Source organism: Mus pahari, chromosome 6 (assembly GCF_900095145.1).
Source record: "Mus pahari chromosome 6, PAHARI_EIJ_v1.1, whole genome shotgun sequence".
Classification (NCBI taxonomy): domain Eukaryota; kingdom Metazoa; phylum Chordata; class Mammalia; order Rodentia; family Muridae; genus Mus; species Mus pahari.
In genome coordinates this window covers 1,687,797-1,713,501 of record NC_034595.1, presented here as the reverse complement: position 1 = coordinate 1,713,501, position 25,705 = coordinate 1,687,797, and the positions used below count along the sequence as shown (strand labels likewise).

The 25,705-nt window shown below is 50.2% G+C and overlaps 1 protein-coding gene across 1 annotated transcript in view; it reads right to left on the bottom strand.

Moving 5' to 3' along the window:
• Nucleotides 1–22,947, bottom strand: part of Galnt12 (polypeptide N-acetylgalactosaminyltransferase 12) — a 25,777-nt gene extending 2,830 nt beyond the window's left edge. The window contains exons 1-8 of the mRNA XM_021200634.2: nt 22,534–22,947; nt 14,326–14,495; nt 12,316–12,505; nt 9,150–9,335; nt 8,404–8,521; nt 6,958–7,134; nt 1,986–2,117; nt 323–436 (exon numbers count right to left, since the gene is read on the bottom strand). Of these exons, the coding sequence (XP_021056293.1) occupies nt 323–436; nt 1,986–2,117; nt 6,958–7,134; nt 8,404–8,521; nt 9,150–9,335; nt 12,316–12,505; nt 14,326–14,495; nt 22,534–22,889 (1,443 nt within the window). The 5' untranslated portion in view covers nt 22,890–22,947. The remainder of the gene's footprint in view (nt 1–322; nt 437–1,985; nt 2,118–6,957; nt 7,135–8,403; nt 8,522–9,149; nt 9,336–12,315; nt 12,506–14,325; nt 14,496–22,533) is intronic.
• Between the last annotated feature and the right edge of the window lie 2,758 nt (nt 22,948–25,705).

The following is a 25,705-nucleotide window of genomic DNA, read 5'->3' as shown; positions in this document are numbered from 1 at the left end:
CTAGTGCTCCGCCACTGAGTGAATCCCACACGCTAGGCTAGTGCTCCGCCACTGAGTGAATCCCACACGCTAGGCTAGTGCTCCGCCACTGAGTGCTACTCGAGCAGAGGGCTAGTGAGAGAGGTAAAGGCTCTGATGACCTCACCTGAGTCCTGTCCCTGGTATCCACATGGAGGAAGTGAACTGACCCGTCATTCTGACTTACAGACACACACACACACACTGTAGGTATACACACATACACAGGCAAATAAATAAATATAATAATAAAAAAATGTTTTAAAAGAAGAGCTTGCCACTCCCCCCCAAGGCCCACGCCTACCTGGTTCTGACCCATCCCATGGCAGAGGTACAGAAGGACCTGGTGGCCTTCAATGTGGTTTTCATTGGGAGGATTGTAGTCAAGGCAGTACCCTCTTAGTCCTTTGTTCTGGAGCTAAACAAGACACGAAGGTGGCACCTCAGTCTAGATCTCCACGCACCAAAAGGACTCCACCCGAGGTTCAGTGGGGAGAACACAGTGGGAGAGGAACCCTGATCCTTTGTCCCACTCTTTCCAGTCACTATGCTAACAACAGATGGGAACTTGGCCAAACTTTAAGACAACACATCTGGCCTAAAAGCCTGCACGTCTACTGCTCAGTCACAGCCTTCTTGCTGCCCTAGTCAATCTTGGGTGTGGCCTCACTTCCAGGGTTAGGAAACATGGAGGAGAGAGGTACAGCTTACAGACAGTGCCACGAGTGAAACAGTCCACACAGGACCAGGCTGGGGTAAAAGCAGTCATGGCAGAGAAAACGGGGAGGTGTGGCTCAGGCTAAAGGAGCCTTCCAAAGCAGGCTGCAACAGCCCGGCCGTGTGTGGGTCCCCACTAGAACCTGCAACCACCCACAGCTGCAACCGCCCGGCAGTGTGTGGGTCCCCACTAGAACCTGCAACCACCCACAGCTGCANCNGCCCGGCAGTGTGTGGGTCCCCGCTAGAACCTGCAACCGCCCACAGCTGCAGCAGCCCGGCCGTGTGTGGGTCCCCGCTAGAATCTGCAACCACGCACAGAGCTTAGGAGGCGTGAAAAGGAGCGAGGCTTCGTGGTTACATGGCAGGCTTAGTGGTTACGTGGCAGGCTTAGTGGTTACGTGGCAGGTTGTGCACACTTGAGTGCACAGAAGGAAATCACAGGACATCAATAGTCAAAAGCACCAAGGTAGGACAGGGGAAAGGAATCAAGAGGATGAGAATCCTGTCTACTCTAGAATCACAGACACAGGACTCATTACACTATTGCCTGTGTTTCGGTACATTTGAACACTTTCATCTTGAAAACAAAATTGAACACTAAACCCTGGCTTTGTAGTTATCCAAAATGGGACAGAAGTGCCTCAGATAGGCAACAGTTAGCCCACCGGGAGATGGTACAGCTCCTAACAAAATCAAGACTCTGGTCTTGGTTGGCCTCCCCCCCCTCGCCCCCTACATATTCTGGATGACTGGGAGTCTTCTGCCTCTACTGTTGCTCTTGTTGTTTTTAAGGGCGGCAAATCACTAACTGGCCAGGCGTTACGATTGAAAGTAATCTGACAACGCTAGCACAGAGGAGGACACAGAAACACCACATATGCCCACTCCCATAATTAACTGACTGGTGGGATGTCCAATGGGTGCAAGCACGTCCACACAGATCTAATGACCTGAGCTTGCTCCCCGGGTCCCAGAGCGACAGAGGAGAAGCCACTCCTGAGAACTGCTCTCTGACCCCACATGCAGCATGGCGTCCCAGTCAACCAAACAGCAGACAGTAGCTCACCCTGACACGGCCGACCCAGGGCCCAGATGCCCAAGGGGAGAGGAAAGGACGGTACATACATGATCAGACCGGAGGGGTGAAAATGGGGGAGGTCTGAGGTGCTCACAAATGGGGACCTGCTCCCCAGGGCTGTTGTTCAGACCCAGGGCAAACATCCATTCCACCATGACCCACAGCTTACCATCCCAAAGAAGCCAGGCCTGTCCTCCGGCACGTGCAGTTCTGGGTACACTGTATCCAGGAACCACTTGAAGTCTTTACACTGGAGCTTGGCCCGAAGCCTCTTCCTCTCCGTCACGTCCCCAAAGGGTTCCTGAGAAAACAACAGAATGTTGAGTCCCTACAGGCCGCCGATCCACCGCTGTCCTCGATGAAGTCACTCGCTCATACACAATCCACACTCTTCCTGAGCTCGGTGCTGGCCACAGAATACTCAAATTGTCCCCTGTCCTCCATGTGTGCACCACTGGCACCATCACAGTCACAGAAAACAAATCAAATGGGATTTATTTTTAAAAGGAAGAACTGGGGGGGTAGGAATTTGAAGTGACTGAATACTTACTGTCCTTTTGGGAAGGAGGGTGTCGAACACAGTCTTCAACAGACTAACACATTAGAGTGGGGACAGTCACATCAAAGGCAATAAACAGAAGAGACTGTCACACTGGCAGAGCTATGGGATCGGGAGACAAGGCAACTGCAGACAGAGCCTAGGAACCCCCACATCAGGATCCTGGACCTGTGCACCCTTGTGGACTCTGTGACCCAGCATCCTGGACCCGTGCACCCTTGTGGACTCTGTGACCACAGGCCATTCTTATGTCTAACCAGAGGAGTGGGATGGCTTAGGGCTGTACCCTTCTTATTATTGATATATGAACATTCACTCTCAAACACAGGCAAGTGGCCTAGATATTATTATAAGTAACCAGCATGTTCAGTATAGTGAAGTACAAACATGCTGAATGTTTAACTCATTACTATGAGCTCAAGACTGCAGTAAGCAAGCATCTGGAAGTTTGACCTCACAGGCACCCCTGTTGCACCCCAAGAGCGTTGGTTTTTTGGTTTGTTTTGTATTTTTGGTATTTCGAGACAAGGTTTCTCTGTGAAGCCCTGGCTGTCCTGGAATTCACCCTGTAGACCAGGCTGGCCCTGAACTCAGAAATCCGCCTGACTTAGCTCCTCCCACCTCCCCATGCCCACCAACCCACCCACTCCCTGCTTCCTGGTCCTGGCATTCCCCTATACTGAGGCATCGAGCCTTCACAGAACCAAGGGCCTCTCCTCCCACTGATGACTTCCAAGGCCATCCTCTGCTACATATGTGGCTGGAGTCATGGGTCCCTCCATGTGTACTCTGGATGGTGGTTTAGTTCCTGGGAGCTCTGGGGGTACTGGTTGTTCATACTGTTGCTCCTCCTAGGGAGTTGCAAACTCCTTGGGTCCTTTCTCTAGCTCCTCCATTGGGGACCCTGTGCTCAGTCCAATGGCTGACTGTAAGCATCCACCTTTGTATTTGTCAGGCAATGGCAGAGCCTCTCAGGAGACAGCTATATGAGGCTCCTGTCCACAAGCATTTGTTGACATCCACATTAGAGTCTGAGTTTGGTGACTGTGGGATGGATCCCCAGGTGGGGCAGTCTCGGGATGGCCTTCCCTTCAGTCCCTGCTCCACACCTCGTCTCTGTAACTCCTCCCGGGTATATTTTGCTCCACCTTCTAATAAGGGCCGAAGTATCCACACTTCAGTCTTCCTTCTTCCTGAGCTTTATGTTTGTGAATATATCTGTGAATTATATCTTGGGTATTCCAAGATTCTGGGCTAATATCCACCTATCAATGAGTGCAAACCATCCGTGTTCTTTAGTGATTGGGTTACCTCACTCAGGATGATATTTTCTAGTTCCATTCATTTGGCTAAGAATTTCATAAATTCATTGTTTTTAATCGCTGAGTAGTACTCCATTGTGTAAATGTACCACATTTTCTATATCCATTCCTCTGTTGAGTGTTGGGATTTAAGACATGCGCCACCACTGTCTGGCATTCCCTCAAGAGCTTTTGCGTAAGGAAATAAAGCCTGCCAGCAGGCAGCAAATGTTCACACAAGAACAACAGCAAGGGCTGAGATGTGACTGTCCTTGCTCTACTGTGTTCTCCTGCTGGCGAGGGACACCAAGGAATGACAGCACACAAACATCTGGATGTCACTTCTACTGCAATGCTGAGTGTGGGCCCTCAAGATCTGGAGTCTGCACACAGACCCTATGTGACCTGGCCTCCAAATTTTTTCTGATTGGTAAATAAAGATGCTGACAGCCAACAGTTGGGCAGAAGAGACACAGGTGGGGTGGTTTAGGATTCCAGGTCTGGGGTCTGAAGAGAACCACCATGAGAAGACGGTGAAGGGGGACAGAGGAAGACACCATGGGTTAGGAGTCAATAAAGCATGGCCCTAAGGGCTGGGCAACTGGAGCACAGATGAGACACGGTAAGTGACAACTCGGGTTACTGATGGGAAAGTAGGCTCTGATAGCACAGAAGGGTAGGTATCTGCCCAGCTTCTGTGCTGTTTGAGGCTTACTATATATAATGAAAGTTGTGTCTTTTCTCCAGGAACTGACAAGGCAGGGTAGAAACCCCAGGTCAGGATTAAATAATGTCTATGGCATCCCCAGTACTTCTCTCTAACAACCTTTCATTTGCTTTGTGTCAGCCTGCATGCACATGTGGAAACCAGATGACAAGCTGTGATAGGCAATTTGCTCCTTCCATCAAGTGGGTCCTCAGGATTAAATTCAGGTCTTCTGACGTGGTGGCAAGTCCCTTCACGAGCCATCTCACTGGTCCCACAAGTCCTTTCTTTACAGACTCACAGTGCCCCGGCTTTGACCCAAGCCCACCTTAGCATGGAGCATACAGGTGCATTCAACACCCGCTGATGTGTGTGTTCTGGGGAGAGGGGTACACTTTGAGAATAGCAGCCGAGAGCTCCAGGCTGGGTGGCAGTGAGGAGCAGGCGTTTTAGTCTGTTGCTCTAGGCAAGACAGAAAGAGCCGAGGCGGATGATGGGGAGCCTCTAAGATACAGGCAGCAGATCAGGCTGTTGGCTCCTGGGTTCAGCCGAACTGAGAAAACCCCCCTGGCATGCAGGCCAAGGCTTGCTGCTGCCTCCCCGGAGGTACCAGGCCTTAGGAAGGCTCCTTCAGTTTCTCAGTCTCCTTTTCCCCTCCTCCCCTTCCTCCGGTGTGGGAGATGAGAATTTGGTAGCTACCCTGCAGGGCTACTAGGAAGGCCTTGGGAGAATTTTCCATTAAGGGCTCCTGTGTCAGCAAGTGGCCCTTAGGTGTGCAGAGATGGCTTCTGGCTGGTACAGAGATGGCTGGTATAGAGGCCATGGGCCCAAGCCTGTGGCAGGGGCTGGGGTGGGGCAGATCCATAGGTCCCCAGAATGAGGCTCTGAGGCACAAGCGGCCCCTCGTTCACCATATGGGATACGGGCTCAGCTCAATGCGTGGCTGGATTCCATGGGTGCAGGGATGTAGCTGTGGAAGAATACGGCAGCGGGTTTGTGAACCATTCCAGGAAGGGTGGGATGAAGCCTCTGAAAGGGCACAGAGACCGCCAGCTAAGAAGGCAGGAGTGCTCTGAGCAGGAACTTCAGATAACCAACTGTGCTTAACTTCCAACCCGAGCATGTAGGCACAATGAAACGGGTTACAAAGAGGAAAGCCAAGACCCCTGCACCAGTGCCCACAGATGCCACCACACAACCCAGACTGGATGTGCCGGTGCAGCCGAGCCTGGCAGTGCCCACAGATGCCACCACACAACCCAGACTGGATGTGCCGGCGCAGCCCAGCCTGGCTGCTCTCCAGCTCTGTACCTCCATGTTGAGTCGCACTGTCATGGACATAATCCCTTCAAGTCGTTCAACACGCATGCTCCCAGGAAGGTCTAACAGGGCCATGCCCTGCCTTCCTGGCTCGCATTCACACTGTATATGAGTCTTTTCCACAGTCTATTGGGGCCTTGTATTTCACATTGTGTTTCTGACTTTACCAGCTGTGGTGGTTTGAATTTGCTTGGCCCAGGTGTGGCACTATCTGGAGGTGTGGCTCTGTTGGAATAGATGTGGCCTGTTGGAGGAGGCGTGTCACTGTGAAGGTGGACTTTGAGACCTTCCTCTTAGATTCTTGGAAGTAACAAGAGGTAGAATTAATTCTCACCTCCTCCAGTCCTATGCCTCCCTGGACACTGCCATGTGTCCACCTTGATGAAAGTGGACTGAACCTCTGAACCTGTAAGCCAGCCCCAGTGAAATGCTGTCCTGTATAAGACTTGCCAGGGTCATGGTGTCTGTTCACAGCTATAAACTCTAACTAAGACACAGCCATCTAAAGTGACTGTCAGCCAGTGCTCCTTGCATTCCTAAATGTAAGAAAGTGACGCAGGGCCAAAGATATGGCTCAGCTGTTAAAGGCACTTGCCACAAAGTCTGACAACATGAGTTTGATTCCTGGAACCTACGTGGTAGTAAGAGAGAAGCAATTCCCCTAAAGTTGTCCATAACACATGTACCACAGCATACATGTGCCTAAGCATGAACACACACACACACACACACACACACACACACACACACACACACACACACACACAGCTCTTCCCTACAGGTGCTTTCTCTGTGAGGTTGTGATGTGCCTCAGAGAAAACACCTGTAGGTGAGAGCTGTTCAGACACAGGGTACAGTGCCCTTGGCAAAGCCGTCAGTGTTGCCGAACCAACAATAAATACATAAATAGTCCTCAAACAGAATACATGAATGTATGTCCCGATACACATAACACTCGCAACTGGCTGGCAAAACTATTGTGTGAGAGCCTCACAGGAACCTAATATTGCTAGAAGCAATGGCATGAAAATCACTAATTCAGTATTTGCAGCGGCTTTTATAAAACATGGCTCTGTGGATTGTGAGAACCGACTGGGTATTCATATCCATGAATAGAAGAACAGGTTTTTTCATGCTATATCAGAAAGACCTAGCTCACTCCCTGTTCTTAGAACCAGATCTACTTTGCTGGGGGCCAAACCTCAGGGCTTTGGTTACCATGAGGCTGCTGGTGTACACATCGGGCGAGACTCACCAGGCGGGCCTGGGGATTGCGGTGGTAGTAGAGTTCTTTGAATTCATCCATCCACACTTCTGCAGCTCGGACACTGTTGGCCAGGGCCTTGCTTCGGGAATAGGGAGCTTGCTTAGGGAAGACGTGACCCACGTGGGAGCACGGGTGTGTTTCCAAAGTGCCACCACACTGCCAGATCTGCAATGGGGGTGGAGGGGACAGGTCACACAGTGAGCAAGAGATGGCTGCTGGTCCACAGGGAGTGCGGTCGGGAGGTGGCGCCCTCTGAGGCACTCACCCTCTCCAGGGACAGAGGCCACTGACTGGCATGGCATGCGCCTGGCACAGAGGGAGAGAGTGAGAAAGCAGCCCTGAAACAGACAAGACACAGGAGCGAAGAACCCCAAGGCCCAGGCGATACAGATCATGCACTTGACTGGGGTGGGCCCTAGAGACCACGCCAGCAACCCACTTCCTCAGTGGGTCAGACGTGTCTTCATTACCTGACGCCACAGAAGAGAAGAGAGCAGCAAGGAAGAAGAGAGGTTTGAAAGGTAGAGAGGAAGCTTCTAGAAGAGGCAGAGCGTCCTGACACCTAGGGAAGAGGCAGAAAAACTGTTAGAATCACACCCAAAACTCAGGTCACTTGGGGCCTCGTTTTCCCAAAGGCGTTCTCCAAGGAGCCTAGCATCTGGTGTTTATAACGTAGGGTGTGAACACTGTGGGGTAGGGAGGAGGCCAAATTCTTCTCAGCTAACTGTTTCAAGAGGGTAGGACAACAGACAAAACATTGCTAAAAATATAGGTTGATTCTGAAACACGTTAAGATTCCACTGACGAGGAAATGGCTGAGACGCTAAGGCTTTGCACAGGGGCTCCCAGGGCAGCAGCCAGGCCTGCGGCAGAGGTTAAGCTCCGGACCACAGACTCAATCGATCGCGTCTGACTTTGTACAGTGAACCTGTGAACATGCCTGTTTAAAAGACAGCGCCCCACAGTTATCAGCCGTGCTACATGCAGAGGCTGCCTCCTAAGCAGAGCACAGAGGTCAGAAATCAGCTCCAAGAGGTGGGCCCAGGACTCTGGCTCTGGTACTCCAGTTCTGAGTGAGCATGCGCAAGCCATATCGCCACTCCTTGCCTCAACTCCTCCCTTCTTTAGGGTGATAGAAACGCTAGAAGACTTGCCATGCTGTTTCCAGCACAAGTCTGGCAGAAATGTAAAAGTACATCTCCCAAAACAGCTGACTAAGACATCAAGCATGATGCTAACATGTGTCTGTCAGTGTCTCTCAGAGTAATTGGATATGCCTCCAAGGTTAAAGAGGGAGGGGCAGCATGGCGGAGGGAGGGAGGGAGGGAGGGAGGGAGGGGGGGCGAGAGAGAGAGAGAGAGAGAGAGAGAGAGAGAGAGAGAGAGACTATGAGAAATTAGAACACAGAATGAGTCCAAACAGAAGACTACTCACCCTAAAGGAGAATTCGAGGTTTTCTCCTCCCCAGACTTCCATTCCTGTATCATAAGACCCCAGATAATCAAAATATCTCTTACTCACAGCAAACAGGCCCCCAGCCATAGTTGGAGACCTAGAAAAAAGTAGTACCTATATTTCAATGCAAGAGACACAAAGCCGTCATGAACGGCTGAGCAACGCTTGTGCCGCCTCTGCCCCCGAGTCTCTGTCCCACGAAGCCGAGTGCCTTTCACGTATTCATCCCTCCACAAGCACCCCTGAGTTCGCACTCTGTGCCTTATAGCAGGCAGAGCCTGGAGGTCCACAGACACCCCACAGCCCTCGCCCTGTGAGGGAGGGGAGAGAAGATCCAAGCTTCCTGAGGAGGCAAGGTCTGTGGGAAGAAGGGAACGTGGCTCCTGGCCCCACTCCCTGACATGAACAATGGCTGGGAGAGGAAAATCCCTGTGCTGTTGGAACTTTAGAGATCAGAGGCGGGGGAGCCAGCACTTGCCTGGCAACTGTGATGCCCAGGATTCGATCTTCAGCTCAATTAGGGGGAAGTGCAAATTTTAGCTTATGCACGATTCCCCCAATAAAATTTTTAATCAATTAGCTGAAACATACCAATATAAAGCCTATCTGTGTGGCCAAGACATTTGGTAAGATAAATGTTCTGGGGAAGCACTGAGGTAGAAAATGGAAGTCATCCCTCCCGTAGGACAGGCTCTGAGGTGAGCAGCCAGGAAGGCCGGCCTGACCTGATAACATCGATAGGGGACCGCATCGACTGCCGCTCCCGCTGGGGAACCACGTGCCACGTGAATACCAGCCGCCAGTCAAAGCCGCCAATCTGGGGCTCGCCCGAGTTGCCCAGGTACTCAAAGGTGTTCCAGTCAATCACATCGATAACAGGGCACACCACGGCCGACTCCTTCTCATGGATCCTGCAAATACACAACACATCCACCTCATCTGTCTGCTCCAGACCACAGCAGGACGAGCAGCGGGACCACTCCTGGGTGAGAAGATCCGCCTCCCTTATTCAGGGGTCTGGATCATGTTGGGGAGCCACCATGGAGCATGGAAGAAGGTGGAGAGGAGCTGAAACTGGAACATCCTACAATTCCATCTTCTCTAATCCCAGTCCGAGGGCATTCTGGCTAAATCTGAATCTCTTTCAAAGAGTCAAGGTGTGTGAATATCAAAGGTGATTTTTAACACAAAGCAAATGCTCAATTTCTCAGGCGTGCAAAAGGTTTCATCAACAAACAATTATCCACTGATGGCTCAGTGGATAAAGGAGCCTGCGGCCAAGACTGATGACCCGAGTTCAATCCCTGGGACCCACGTGGTAGGAAGAGAGACTGACTCATCCAAAGTGTCCTCTGACTGCCACACATGCAGTGTGAGGTACCCGTGCATGCTCGCTCTTGCTCTACCTCCAAATGTGATGTAATTAATTTTTTTAATAAAAAAATGTATCTTCAGAACAGAAGATGTACCAGGCATGGTAGTAAATGCCTTTAATCTCAGCACTAGGAAGACAAGATGGTTCTTTTGAGAGTATGAAGCCAGCCTGGTCTATATGGGTGAATTCCAGGGCAGCTAGATAGAGGAACTATGTCAAAAATAAAAAGGAAGAGAAAGAGTAGGAGGAGAAGGAGAAGGAGGAGGAGGAAGAGGAGGAGGAGGAGGAGGAGGAGGAGGAGGAGGTGGTAGCCTGAGGTCAGGCTCATAATTAGACTCTCATCTTTAAGGATTTGAACACTGCTCTTTATTTGCTATACTGCATCAACCAAGTCGCCTGATGTCTCAGAATCTATTGCCTCTATGATATCAAGATGGAGATGCGTCCTCATGGGACTAAAATGAGGACTCCCAAGGGCACAGCTGTAAGCTCAGTGGCCGAGAACCTGAAACCATCACTTTTCTTTCCCTGTTACTGTGAACTATGCAGTGAAATAAAACGTCTTAACTTGTGTGTGTACACATCAGCCTGCGCACACGCTGGCTTTGCTATCCAAGAACACAATCCAGACCCAACTGTCCAGCAGCGTGCCCCTCAGTGACTTTTGACACATGGGAGAAAATGAACTGAAAGGGAATAGCCCCTTGAGGGCTTCTTTCTTTGGGTTACGGCGGGGAGGGAACGGCATAGAGGACTCATGAAACAGAGGCAGACTGGAGTCACTCCTGTCCTAGACCAAAGGAACAGAGTCAGAGAGACAGCAGATGCCAGCTGAGGTGGGACTGGCAAAGGCCAGGCCGGAGCAGCCGGAGCACCTGCCAACACCCACCTCTCCAAACAAACTGAGGGACGTTTGTTAGAAAGGTGGAGCAGAGTAAGGACAGGCCTGCTTGGCTGCCGGCCTTTGGCAGGAACCACAGAGAACCCAACTTTAGACAAAGAGGAACCAGAGGAAATGCCACACTGACACTTGGGTGCAGGACTCTGCCTGGGGGGTAGATGTATTCATGGGGAAGTTTCAGAATTAAGAGCACAACGTGCACTACTCAGCACCCTCTGCCTGCAGCACACCAAGAGCAGTCTTTGACATGATGACCCCGACACCTATTTCCAGAGGCCCCTGGAGGGAAAGGGCCAGGATACAGCTAAGACAGTCAGGCACAGTCTGTGGCCCCATGGGTCTCGTTCCAATGTGTGCCAAAGTCCTAGTGAGCTTTGAACACATCTAGAAGCTCAGTGAAATCCTAAGAGTCACATGCAAACGTCCCCTGGGTATTTCCAATGGGCCTGTAGAGTGGAGAGCCCCTCGCTGAGAGTGGCCTTGCTCACAGGGAGGAGCTGCCCTGGTAGTCTAAGATTCTGCCATTCTGATATTCTGTTAGCTCAGGGGTTAGGGTGGCATCCTCAGACTTCACATTGGTCCAAGGGTAGCCATCTGCTTGCACACTGCGGGAGAGACAGGGGAGCCCATAGGCCAGACTCCAGATAGCACACTATATAGATCTCAACCTCAGCCTCTAGCTCAGCCCTACAGAAACCCCGAGGCTGTCACTAATGACACCTCTGACCTTTTGTCTGCCTACAGTGGAAACCCTAAACACAAGGCTCCATCTGGGGGAACTCCTGGCTTGCTCGCCAACTTCTGCCTTCTATAGTAGACAATTGGGAAGACTGGGAGAGGACAACACAGAGAACCACAGCCAGACCTACAGTGTAGACGGCTGGGTAAGAGGCTGAGCATGACAGGGGAACAGCCTTGAAGATATGTGTGTGTGTGTGTGTGTGTGTGTGTGTGTGTGTGTGTGTTATTACTAAAAAGTATACTTTACAACTAATCTAGCATAAGGGTGAAAATACAGGCTAGGTTCTTTCTGCTCATATCTACTTGCATTTTTAGTTCTGATACTTAAAAAATTAGTATTTTTTTGAAAATTGCGGGTTCTAGGGATATGCCTCGCATACATAAAATTCTTAGTTCAACCTCTAGTACTATATACAAATACTTGTAAATACACACACACACACACACACACACACACACACACACACACACCTCCCTACCTCTTTTAGGGTCTGGGTTTCAAGAACCCCAAGTGTTGTACTTAATGAATGCTGGGTAACTCCAGTATCCACAGCTAAGCGAGCTGTGCTTGAAGCACACGTCCAAATGCACATCCCCATCAAGAGTTATTCTGCAAACAACTCTGTAAGCCTGGGGTTGCTGATGCCCCATGGCTCTGCTATAAGAAGCTGGCACTGTAGCAGTCCCCAAAAAGCAGCCAATTCTAAGCACCTTTCACACACCACAATTTACCATTGTACCATCACAGAGATCCCGCTAAAGGATACCAGATGTGGGCTGACACCCCGCTCCCCACCCCACCCCACCCCCAGCAGCCAAGGCGAATCTGTCCCTGCTTCCACCAAGCTCCCCTACCCCCATGGGGCTCACACACCTCTGCAGCAGAGGCTCCAGCCACCCCTCATGGCATTCACAGTGACAGTCTAGAAAGGTCAGCACTTCGCCCCTGGCCGCAGAGGCTCCCAGTAGCCGGGCTCGCACTAGGCCCTCTCTCCTGCTAGCACGGATCAGGCGCACCTTGGGCAGCTGCGACAGCTCGTTGGCCAAGCGTTCCTTCAGGTGCTCTGTGGACACAAACAGAACAGCGGTCATTGTCCCACATCTTTGGCAGAGCACACACCCCAGCCCCCACCATCCAGTGTCTTCCCGGTTCCCTCAAGTGACAAGTATAGAAGTCTTCTCTTTGTCACTCGGATGCCAAGAACTAAGGTCAGGCTGGAGGAGGCCTGTCTATAGACACCTCAATCATGAGCTTTAAGTGGGAGAGTGTTACAGTGTCTGAGCATGTCTCAATAAAGCTGATGCTACAAAGTATTTCATAAGGGGCTGCAGAGAGGGCTCAGTTGTTAAAAATATGAGGTCCCCTTCCTAAGGACAGGATCTGGGTTCCCAGTACCCACATCAGGCTGTTCCTAACAGTCTATAACTCCATTTCCAGGGGATCCGGCACTCTCTTCTGGCCTCCAAGGGCACCAAATACATATGATGCATGCACATACCTACACACACACTTTTGTTTGATTTTTTAATGTTATGTGCACGGATGGTTGGCCTACCTGTAGATTCATGCATCATTTGCCTGTTTGGTGCCTGCAGAGGCCAAAATAGGGTGTCAGCTCCCCTGGAACTGTAGTGACAGACCATTACGGACCATCAGATAGGTGCTGGGAACCAAACCCAGGTCCTCTGGGAGAACAGCAAGTGACCACTATTAACCACTGAGCCCACTCTCCAGCCACCAAACAAACCTTAATTTAAAAGTCCTCCAGCGGTTGACTTGTGCACATTAAAAATGGAAAACCATTGAATATGGTCCCTTGCCTCTATGGATGCACTGTGACTAAAGCTTCCTCACCAGGATGGCGCTGTTGGGAGCTGGTGGAACCTTTTGGAGATGGGGCCTATGGGAAGGCCCTGAGGCCGCTGTGAGAGTACACTCCAGGGGGACACAGGACCCCTGCCACCCCCTCTGCCCCCCAGCCTAAAAATTCACTGTTTTTAACAGCTGCCTAAGACTGTAATTTCTAGTTCCCTGTGCAGCTGGGTGTGGCTGTGGTCTGACGTTCTGCCTGATGGAAGAAGGTAGGGAACGTCTAGAAAAAGGGTAAGTCTCTTGTACCCTTTTAACTTTTCTGGCAGACCAGAATGGTGGGGTGTGAAGTGCTAGGCCAGGCCAGGCAAACTGGAGCTGCAGAATCCCCCAAAGAGTTGACGTGTGTTAGGAGGGGACAAGCCCAGATATCATCTTGGCCTATTACACCAAACTCCTGTCGCCCCGGGTGAATCTCTGTCTGTGAGAACAGCCCAACACCCGTGTAGGTCTGAGCACACTCTCTGTCCTGCAGTCAGACAGCCAGGAATACACAGCCCACAGGTAGCAGCTGCTGAGTGCGTGATGGCTCAGGACGATGGCACAGTTTTAAACTGCAATGGCGCTCAGTGATCCCATTCTTGACACTTCTCCTCAGTTAAGCCCAACAGTCCCTACTTTAGCCAGTCACCCAACACCTACTGGTGAGGGTCACTCCACGGATATACTAGTCGCAGCCAAGCCAAGGCTGCCCTGTGTCGGCCCTCCCCTTCCCACTTCCCATTCCCATCCCTGCCCAGCCTTGTCCCTGCCCTTGGCCATTCCTCAATGAGCACACTGACCTCTTGACGACCCACCTGTCCCTCCAAAGCTCTCTGGGTGGCTCCTATCAGACCCCTGAAATCTCAATACCTTATGGTGACCTCCAAGGCCTCCCTGACTTGGCGGAGCTCCGCGTACAGCCTCCTCTCTCTGCTGGCCAATAGCTGACCCTAGAGTATGCCCCAAATTATCCCTGGGCACACCTAGTCCCTCTTCCCTTCCCCTTTCACCCTAGCCCGACACAGGGCTTACCTCTGTCGCTGTAGTCATCTACCAGAATGACCTCCTCCAGCAGGATGTCAGGGGAGGTCTCAAGGACACTGTAAACTGTCCGAAGGAGTGTGGACCAGGCCTCGTTATAAAACGCTATGACAACAGAAGTCTTGGGCAGGTTATCATAATCGTATTTCACCTCTCTGCACCTGTAAACAGAAAGTAACTTCAACAACAGAAAAGCCCGAGGGTATAGTACTGGGGATGGAGTGACGATGGGGACACAGGCCTAATCTTTAGGCTTCTCCTGGGAAATAATCTACTAGAGGATCTTCCACTGAGTCCAGAAGATGCTGAAGAAAAGGTGTAACCATAACAACGCCTGCTTATGGGATACTGCTTTCAAACCGTAAGGCAATGTCAAGACTTGGACAACAACACACAAACTAGACAGAATCCAAGGAAAGGAGCCTGTCACTCACTGGGGTCTTGGCTATCCTATCTGTCCACCCCATTCCAATCCGGCTTGGCTCAGATTGCTCCCTCCTCCTGGCAGTTCCTGATTCCTCCTCCCTTCTCTTCTCAGAAAACCCCCTATGCTCTCCAAAAGCAGCTCAGCCCTGATCTCCTCTAAGAAGGAATATGTCTGTCCTAGAGAGCTGACGGCCACACAGAGCTCCTCCATTTCTCAAGGTGCAGGTCACACGATTCCTGTCACCCAGGGACTGTGCCCACCTCCCCCAGCATGCAGAAGTCGCTACACCTCACAAAGGTGGAAAGTAGAGCACATAAATTAGATACATGGCTTCAATTATTAGGGGCAGCTTCTGGGGGTGAAACTGAGCCCGCCTAACCATCGGGGTAGGGCCGTGACTAAAGCTCCTGGGAGTCAATAATCTCCCGGCTTGGTCAGGAATCTGTGTCACTGTATACTGAAGGCTCCTGGTCGATACAACAATCTATCCTCAGAACCACCTCAGGGCTGTGGCGCTCACTATGGGGCAATGCCTAGAAATTGTCAGCAGGAAGTGCTGATGGCAAAACGAAATGATATCAGAGCCACCAGATTTCAGACACTGGGGCCATGCCACAGGATGAGCTGGCTACGCCACGAGAAGATAAGCACTGAAGAGCAGCCAGTCTCCCCTGGCCTCCAAGAGAAGGCCTCAAAAGACAGGTGAGCAACAGACTCAAGGGACACAGAGTTACACAGAGGAGCACAACGCACAGCTGCCCACTGAATCATCAAGTATTTCCTGATTGCCTACCATGTACCAAATAGGCAAGGGCTTTTATCTTTAGAGCTTACATTCCAGGGGACAGTAATCAGGCAAGCAAGTCAATCATGACGAAAATTACCTATGTAATAGAGAAAGTCAGGAAGGGTAGTGGACAAGAACTGTAGAGGAGTGGGACAGGAGTGGCCATAGAATTAGTGAGGTAGTGGGCCCTCTGCCGAGGTGACATTCCCCATGAAGTTTAGTGCTTGTCTAACATGCACAAACCCCTGGATTTGGCCCCAATACCACATAAACCAGGACTGGCGATGCACACGTAACATCTTGGGACATAAAGAGAGGCAGATCAGAAGTTCAAGGTCATCTTCACCAGCCTGGGTTACATGAGACCCTGACTCAGAAAAGCCAAACCAAACCAGGTGGATAGAAACCTAGCCCCTCAAAGCAAAGTGGGGCGCTTCACATGCGTGACTTAACTTATCCCTGGCACCTTTTCCATTTTATTTTACTTTGAGGTTTTTCAAACAGGAGGCAGACAGGATCAGAAGCTCCCACTGACTGTCCACCATCAAGAGTTAACACGCAGGAGACCTCAACCCATGTTTATTACCCACCCCCCACGACCTCATCTCAGACTGTTTTTAAAGAGAACCCTGCATAGCGCCGCACCCACAGCTTCTTGAGCACGTATCTCTATAATAAAGATTCGTCCCTTGACATATCTGTCTCTGCCACGCCTTAGAATGGAGTGCCTCTTGGGGCGATCCTAGCTCCGCTCTGTAGTAATCCATCAAAGCTAAGCAGGAGGCTGACATAGTTTCAGGAACCAGAAAGGAAAAGTTGCCAACTGAATTGTACAGAACAGATTCATTTTAGAGATGTCAGCATGGGACTCCACTCACACGTAAAATCCAGTATTTAATCTTTACCTCTGAAATCACTTCCTGGGCTGGAGAGAGAGTTAGTTCTGTGGTTAAGGGTGACTTCTGCTCTTGCAGATGACCCAGTTTGATTTCCTAACATCTATAATAGAAGGCTCACAACTCCTGTAACTCTAATTCCAGGGGGATCCAACATCTCTGGGCCTGTCAGCACATACACACACATACATACAATTAATAATAAAGACATGTACCCTGTGTCAGCTTCATGGGTTTGGTTTTAAAGCTGAGACTCAGAGATATCACACAGCATGCTCAGCTCACAGAGTACAGGGCTGTGAACACCCCGGAGGTCTATAACCAACAGTCTTCTCGGGAGCTCCTGGCTCAGTCCTCGTATCCAGTAGGAGGCATCCTATATGGTGGCACTCCTTCCCACCAAACAGAGATTTTCCCTTGCTCCTTCCCAGGGCCTTCTTGGGAGATTCCAAGTTCCCAGGATAAATGCCACCACCACTTCTGCAGTGAATCCTGAGGCTCTGTGGCCATGGCCTGGCTCTAGTACCAGTGTAATGGCTTCTCTAGAATCACAAATGGCCTCTTGAGAGACTCTGTGTGGGGCAGAGAGCTGTTCTCCTCAGCCAGTTCCACAGTCTCATCCCAGCTGCATCCCGAGGCACTCCAGGAAAACTGAGCTGCAGCAGCAGGGACATCCTGCTGTCGTGAAGCCAGGCAGGAGCCATACCCTCAGACCCCAGGCTGTAATTCATGGGCACAACAGTACCGGCATCAGGAAAATCTAGTAAGCCACACACGGGAGTCTGGTCGATATTCAAGGTGAGAATTCAATCCAGCCTCAGAAGGAATAACATCATAGAATAAAGCAAAAATAGTATATTTCAAACTACCACACAAGAAGAGAAGACATGAAGAAGAAGCGGGGGAGTGGAGGAAGGGAGGAGGAAGAAAAGGAAGAGGAAAAGGAAGGTGGTGCTGGGTGACAGTTCCTTCATATTACAGTGTAATGGGGCATGGGAAAGGCAGCTGCCAGGTTGTGAGATATTTGAGCAGCCCCATGGGGGAGGCTGTGAACAGGTAAGTGCGCCATCTAGGGGTCACAGTCTCCTGCCCCACCACGGGTTCAGATGACAAGACCCACGAATCATGTTGCCTGAGACTTTCTGAGACCCTGACCCAGACCCACCCATCTACGGTATTCCTAAACCCCCATCACAGAAACGTGAAATAATGAATGGTCATTGTTATCTAAATTGTGACATTTTGTGGCGATCCATCCTTCAAAATAAACCACAAGGAAGTCCAAGCTGAGGGACCCTTAAACCAACATCACTGTATTCACGTCAGTGGCCTGAGACAGGCAGAGGCTGAGCCAGGACACAACACCATGAGTGCTGGCCTAAGATCCAAACACTGGAGAAGTAGAAGCATGGGGATCAGGAGTTCAAAGCTACCATCAGTCATACAGGATGCTCCAGGCCAGCCTACACAGTGAGGCCCCGTCTTAAAAAACAACAAAACAAAAATATTGCAACAAGCCAGGCGTGGTGTGTCACACCTGCAATCTCAGTACTTGGGAGGCCAAGGCAGAGGGATAATGAGTTCCAGGGAAGCCTGAGATACAGAGAAAGCCTGTGTTGTAAAATGAAACCAAATGAGCAAGTAACAAAAGACAATAACAAATATGACGTATAACATAAATGGCATAATCAAATCCAAAGGTATCTGTATCAATGAGCACAATAAATATAAATGATATAAATGTCTGCTTAAAAGTCAATCTCTCTCTCTTTCTCCCTCCCTCCAATTTTCAGATATGAGGTCTCAGCTACTGCTCCAGTGCCATGCCTGCCTGCCTGCAGCCACACTCCCCGCATGACAGTCATGGTCTCACCCTCTGAAACTGTAAGCAAGTCCCCAACTAAATGCTTTCTTTTTATAAGTTGCCTTGGCCATACTGTGCCTTCACAGCTATTTAGTGATATGTCTAAAACATATAGGTCCAAAATGAGTGAAAAGGGGGGGGGGCAGGAAAATGGATCCAAAGCTGAGGGGGTCCTGTGAATCTGAGGGGGTTCTATGGATCTGAGGAGGTTCTGTGGATCTGAGGATGTGTTGTGGATCTGAAGAGGTGCTGTGGATCTGAGGAGGTGCTGTGGATCTGAGGAGGTGCTGTGGATCTGAGGAGGTTCTGTGGCTCTGAGGAGGTGCTGTGGCTCTGAGGAGGTGCTGTGGCTCTGAGGAGGTGCTGTGGATCTGAGGAGGTTCTGTGGCTCTGAGGAGGTTCTGTGGCTCTGAGGAGGTTCTNTTCTGTGGCTCTGAGGAGGTTCTGTGGCTCTGAGGAGGTTCTTTGGAGGTTCTGTGGATCTGAGGAGGTTCTGTGGATTTGAGGAGGTGCTGTGGATCTGAGGAGGTTCTGTGGCTCTGAGGAGGTTCTTTGACTCTGAGGAGTTTCTGTGGATCTGAGTCGCTGGCTAAAGGCCACAAGCTAGGTCTGACAAAGATTAAGAAAATATTCTATGCTTTTCAATCCTTTTTGGAAAGCAGAAGAAATACTAGGTTAATGTCCACTTGATATGGGATGCTTCACAAAGGTAATTCTGCAAGAGCAGATAAGCTCTCTCTCTACAGAAGAGAAGTCCTACCAGCTTCCTCCTGGCAGCTCAGCAGGGCACTTTCGGTCTTGTGGACATCTATGTAGAGTTAGTCTGAGACTCTGAGACCCTCTGACATCCCAAGACCTGATCCCTGAGCCTAGACACCTAGCTCCAGCAGTCAAGGTCACAAAACGGAAACAAGGTCAAGAAAGCCCATTCCTCTAGCCAGCAGCAGACAGCTATGTGGCTGGTGCTGCCACACATGACATCTCCAGATAAGGGTCAGAGGACACCACCACAGTCACCCCACTTTCTCTCCTGCTACCTAGATCAGAATGTGAGTGGCAGTCAGCAATCATCCAGTTACTGCATTTAATGAACACTTTTTTTTTAATGTAATGTTAGCAACTCTTGGCCTGTGACATAATCCAATCCTTGCTAGTTTCAACGTAGTTATTATTAATTACTTCCTCTAATTTCCGTCATACCATGATTCCTCTGAGCCAGCAGTCCACAGCAACTAGGTCAGCCACTCCAGCCAGGTCACACATCAGAGCCACAGAAATTTTGATTTCATTGTTCTAGAGAAGGTCCCTGGCACTGAGAGAACTCCCTAGGACTGCAGAGCCCAGCTTTATGGGCTCCCTACTTGGGCCTGCTATCTAGGAGTAAAACCCTCCCTCCCCACTAGCATCAAATGAGAGGCACTGGGGAAGGGACTGTGAACCATGAACCCATGAATTGACTGTGCTGCTGTCCAGAACCTCCACTGACTAGACCACTATCCAAGGACGCCTTGTTTCCTCCTAACTAACAAAACAAAGCTGTGCCCCCAACTGTCAGATCCTCCACCACATCTCAAGAAAGCAAAGCCAACGTCCCAGAAGTCCCTTTACCGATCGGACCCCGGTGCCGAAGCAGATGTCCCTGGGCTGACCCCTGCTGTTGTCTCCTCAGGCATGTATGCAAAAGGCAATGCAAAGGCAGCAAAAAACTTGGGAGCTAGCGTGTACGCTCATGCTCTCTCTCACCCACACATCTATGTGTATATTTTCCAAAGTCTGTTTCTATACTTGGAAAAAGTCTAGACAGATACACAGCAAAATGTTAATAACAGTTTTCCTGGGGTTGTAAGCTGATTTTTTTTTTCTTTTACTTTTGAGTCTTGCTACGTACGTAGCTCTGCCTGGTCTGGGACCAGACGTGCCCCACCATGCCTGGCTTACTCTCTTGTTGGCATTTTTTAGCTGTTTGGGGATTTTGCTTTTCCTATGGTAAAATTTCTGAAGCCCAAATATCTTGCTTTTATGATAAAAACAAACAGAGAAATAACTGTCCCCACCTAAAAAGGAAAGTAGAACATCTCTACGCAGACCTTCTGGGCGACCTGCTGCATGGCTTTTCTTTGGTTTGTCTGGAAGTTCCCTTACAGGCTCGCCCTCCTTGACAGTTAAGGACCTTGAGTACCTCTCTGCTGATTAACTGGACTCCTGAGAACCCTACATTGTGAGCACAGGATAAGGGTTGACTTCTCAACCCAAATCTCGAGCCCCTGATTAACTGCTATAGAGACCCCATCCTGTGTGGGGGCTCCCATTCTGTAGCTTTGGTTATTCAATCAATCTTATTCCCAAAGTATCAAATGGAAAATTCCAGAAACAAATCAATTACAAAGGGAAGGTTGTAAACCTCCTCAAATACTGAAATGAAAGCTTGCCCTTTCTACGAGACGAATCATTCATCCCCTTGTCCAGTGTATTCACACCGAACACAACAAGCCTGTAGTCACTTAGCAGCCACCTTGTCGCCGGCATTACGGTGTAGTATACAGAAGGTTTGGTACCACGTGAGAATTCAGACATCTGTTAGGATCTGGAAGCTGCTCCCTGAGAATAAGTGGGGGCGGGGGAGGGCAGGACTATTATGTGGTATTAGTGAGACGCCCTTGTAAGGCCCTGGTACTGCTATCCATATGGAGGTTGTGTCTCAAAGTCTGTCCTGGCCCAGACATACACAGCTCCAGTTCACCTTTCTCTCAGGCCAGTCGAAACTAAGGGGGCAGGCTCTGCTGCCCGTGTCAGAGGCAAGGCCCATCCTGCTGGGTTGGATTAATTCCCAGGGTCAATGGCACAGCAGGATCTAGGCTCAAATCCCGGCAGGACACAAGGCAGCTGCATCACCATGGAGACAGGAAACTGTAAGCCCCCACAGGTTATCTAAAGTGTTTCAAAGAGATATTCACAACTTCTAACCATAAAGGAAATTGGATCCGGAGAAGAACTTCACGACCAAATGCAGATGACACGAAGGGCAGAGGAGGAAGAGGAAATAAGAAGCACAGGGCACTCCCAGGTGCGCGCTGATTAAGTCTGAGGCGGCATTCCTTCTGCCCACTTACACAGAGTGTACAGACTAACCCTCATCCGTTCCCTAGTTTGCAAACGAGGAAACTGAGGCCAAATCAACTAAAGGCTGAACCCAACCGTCGGAGACCACAAAACTAGTGAGCAAAAGACCTGGCCTTTCAAAGAGCCGAAGCTGCCTGAGGCACTGGGTAGGTAGGAGTGGAGAATCCCGGCCAATCCCAGCAATTTTGACTCAGAAAGAGAGAGATAAGGCCCTCGGGCAAAGCCATAGCCGTAGGCGTGAGCAAATTCAGTTAAGTCTGTTAAACTCTCCCTGATGGGGGAGGGGGCACAGCAGACTGCCGATCTCATCTTCTCGCAGCTCAGTGTTGCCTATGCCCTCTGAATCCATTTCCAAACTGGAAAAACAATGAACTGTCACGGCCTGGGGAGTAGAAGATGGCAAGCGCCTGATGGTCACACCAGGCTGGCCCCGTGGCTCTAACCAGGACCCCTTTCTGAGTTCTGTTTTCCAGGAAATCTACCGAGCTCAAGTGGGGACTAAAAATTCTCTAACAAATGTAAAGGGTGGAGGCGTCTGGGAGATCCAGGGTCAAAGGTGGCAGCAACTGCTGCGGCTGTTCGCTTCCTTGTCTCTCACCTGTTGAAAAGCCAGCAGCTCCAACAGGAACTAGGCTCTGACTACCCAGGATCTGCCCTGCACCACCTACAAGACTGAGCTCGGCTGGACTGAAAAGCCACAGGCGCCAGGCGCCCTTCCCACCAACCCCTTCTTCCCACTGCCCTCCACCAATAGCTAGGACTTCAACAGCCAGAGAGAAAGGAAGGCGGCTCTGGGCCTCGGGCACGGCCATTGGGCATCTCCATGGCTCTGCTCTATCCCTGGGCAACAGCACACCCACACCAATGAATGGGGTCAGCCATGTGCTAGTCGCCGTCAGCTCCCTGGAGTCACAGCCACACCCACAGTCCTAACTGCCCCCACAGGCACGAAGTTGGAGTGACTTTCTTAGGTTCGTTCTGATTTTCTTTTTTAACTTTCCCGGCTCTTCGCCCTCTAGATACGCCCCCCACCACCCCCGCTCTGCACCACCTCCTCCCGAGAAGGATTCTGCGTCCCACGCGCCGGGGCTCCGCGACAACTCACAGCGGGTTCCAGCGCTCGGGCAGGCGGCGGTGCAGCGAGATACGGTCGCTCAGATAGATGTTGATCTGGTGCTGCCGCACGCTCTCCTCCTGCAGCCGCAGCTCCTCGCCCTGCAGCTGCAGCCGCACCGCCTCCCCCTGCGCTCCCAGAGCATCGGCGGGCAGCGGCGGCCTGGGCAGCACCGGCTCGTGACGCCCGGGGAGAGGAGTCTGCGGGGGTCCCGGGTCCACTGTCTCCGACCCGCTTCGAGCCCGCAGCAGCGCACCCAGCCCAGCCAGGACCAGCAGTGCCAGCAACGCCTCCCGGCCGCGCCGCAGCCCCCGCGGGCAGCGCCTCCTCACCGCACGCCCCCACATGCACCCGCTAGCTGCACCCCGCGGCCTCGGGCCGAGGCTGGACCCGGATCCCGGAACCGCGCTCGCCCCGCCCCCGGCCCGCCCCACCTGCGCCCCGCCCCCTTCCTGGCTGCGGCCTCCCGCGCCCACCTGCCCCGTGCCCACGTGGGCGAGCAGGGAGCGTGGCGACCCCTGCGGCGTGAGTGTGGGCTGAGCACAGCGCTCTGGGCGCTGTGGGGACCCTTCCTAGAACTTACGTGACCCTAGCACTATCCCGGATGGAAGGTCCTTAACCTTAGCCACTACGTGTTCAGGATGTGCTGGCCGAGACTCATGAAAGCTGCAGGCGGCCCTGTGCGGTACTCAGTGGCGCCTAGAAAAACTAACTTTCGTCTGGAGCCCATGGTTTTCCAAGCTATGTTTTTCAGTCTCTGCTTTAGGGACACCTACACTCCGCAGGCTCATCACACACACACACACACACACACACACACACACACACACACACACGCACGCACGCACCCCATCCTTTCCTGTAATGTATCAGGTTTGGCTCAGGGCTTATAGGTGAAAAAAGGAGCCACAGGACCCTTGCTTCGAAGCTCGAAGGACAGAGTTCCATCCATCCCCACACGGTGTAAGGAGGGCTCCCTCAAGTTGTCCTCCCAACTTGCACGTGTGATATAGACACTTGTGTATACATACATGCAAACAGGTAAAAGTTTTAAATTTAAAGTTTAAATCAATAATTTGATAATATATTAGAGTCAGAATCTCAAGTAATCCAGGCTGGCCTCCAACTCCTGATCCTCCTGCCTCTGTTCCTGAGTCCTAGAATTACAGGTCAGCGGCACGAAGCCTAGCTAAATAGTATCTCCATCCCCAGCTCCTAGTGTTTACTGAAATATGGTCTCACTCTGTAGTCCTGGTTGACTCTAAACTTTCTACATAGCCCATGCTGACTTCTAACTTTTAGGAATAAAATGTTTTCAGTAATTTACACAAACTGCAACTTTTACCTTTAGCTGTGGGGGAGGAAGGAAGGAGCCAGGCTAGGCTACTGCCTGGTGACTTTGCACCCCACTGCCTTGCTCCACCTTACCAACTCTTCCTGAAGCCTTCAGCCACTGCAGCTTTTTCAGTAGGGCTTATATTATTGTTATTAATTTTGCCACTATGACACCTTTCCACTGCAGAAGTTTTTGTGTAACTCTAGGTGTATATGTATATAAAGCCAATATATAAAGCAAATATTTACTCATAGTAAGTCATAAAGAAACTCATTTTAAAACAATCTTTAAAATACGTATAATTTTACTATTTATTAACGAAGAAAGCAGTTTACATGTTGAGATGGATGGACTTGCTTATTTTTATATAAAGACTTAAATTAAGGCTAAGCATTTGATACTACAGGACACAAACCATCATCATAATTTTCAGAGTTGATTGATAATTTCATTTTAAAATCCCCAATGTTGGGAGTGCCATTTCACATAAATGTGTGGTGCCAGGTAGCAGAACTATATTTTGGAGCGTTGTTTTGAAATTCTGCCCCAGTTCCAAGAAAATTTGTTTTTAAAGATTATGTTGGTGCTGTAGAGATAGCTCAGCCATTAACAGCATTGGCTGTTCTTCCAGAGGACCCAGGTTCAATTCCTAGCATCTACTTGGCAGCTCACAACTGTCTGTAATTGCAGTCCCTGGGGATCTGACACCATCTTCTGGGTGCCCGGGCACTATATACACCTGGTGCATTTATATATGTGTATGTATGCATATGTATTTATATGACATATATAATATCTTATATGTGTGTCTTATATATGACAGATATATATATAGATATATATATCTATATATATATAAAATCTCCAGTTTTTAAAAAATTTATGTGTGTGTAAGAGAGTGTGTGTGGGTGTGAATATGTACCACATATGCGTGAGTGTCAGTGGAGGCCAGGAAAGAGCATTGGGTCCCCTGGAGCTAGAGTTGCTGGTAGTTGTGAACTGCCCCACACAGGTGCTGGGAACCCAACTCTAGTCCCCTGCAAAAGCAGCAGCTACTGTGGACCACTGAGCCATCCCTCCAGTCTCCAGAGCCAAAGTCTATTTAATGATCTTTTTTTTCTATGAATCAAAACTCAAACAGCTATTTTAAAAAGCAAACACCTTTACACAACACAATCCACTTAATACTTCCATACTGACGAATAGATTTCCCATAAGAAACTTTTGTTTCTATAAAAGTGAAAACTGTATGTTCAGTAAAACAAAAAACAAACAAACAAGCAAAAGAACACTGTGGTTCACATCATACAATAGTCTCAAGTCTGAGTTGAGGTGGTTCAGGCAGCACCACCAGCATTGCAAATTATGATGGCTCACAGCACAAAGCACGTACAATGCGTGTTCAGAACGGAGGCTGCAGTAAAGTCACCTGCTATAACACAGACCACCAGAAACACTAGGGATTCCTTACATTTTATTTTGAATAGATGTTTGGTCTTTGCATTTTACTATTGCTAATTTTGTTCTTGGTCCCCCACATTTAGTTATGTCACCCCATATGGGGTGCAGACCCATACTTTCAGGCTGAGTTTTAGTCTGTGGTATTTCATAATAGCATGAAACAGAATCAGGGAAAGAGAGACTAAGTCATTCACTATAAGGAAGGACAGACTATGGTAGATGCTGGTTGGTCAACCTGAAATCCACATGGTGGGCTGTCAGGGTAGACTGGACATCTGGCAAGCTCGGACTGGCTCAGGCTCACCCGGACGCCCTCCATATATCCTTCCACAGAAGTAGGAACAATCTAGCACTTGCTGACATCAC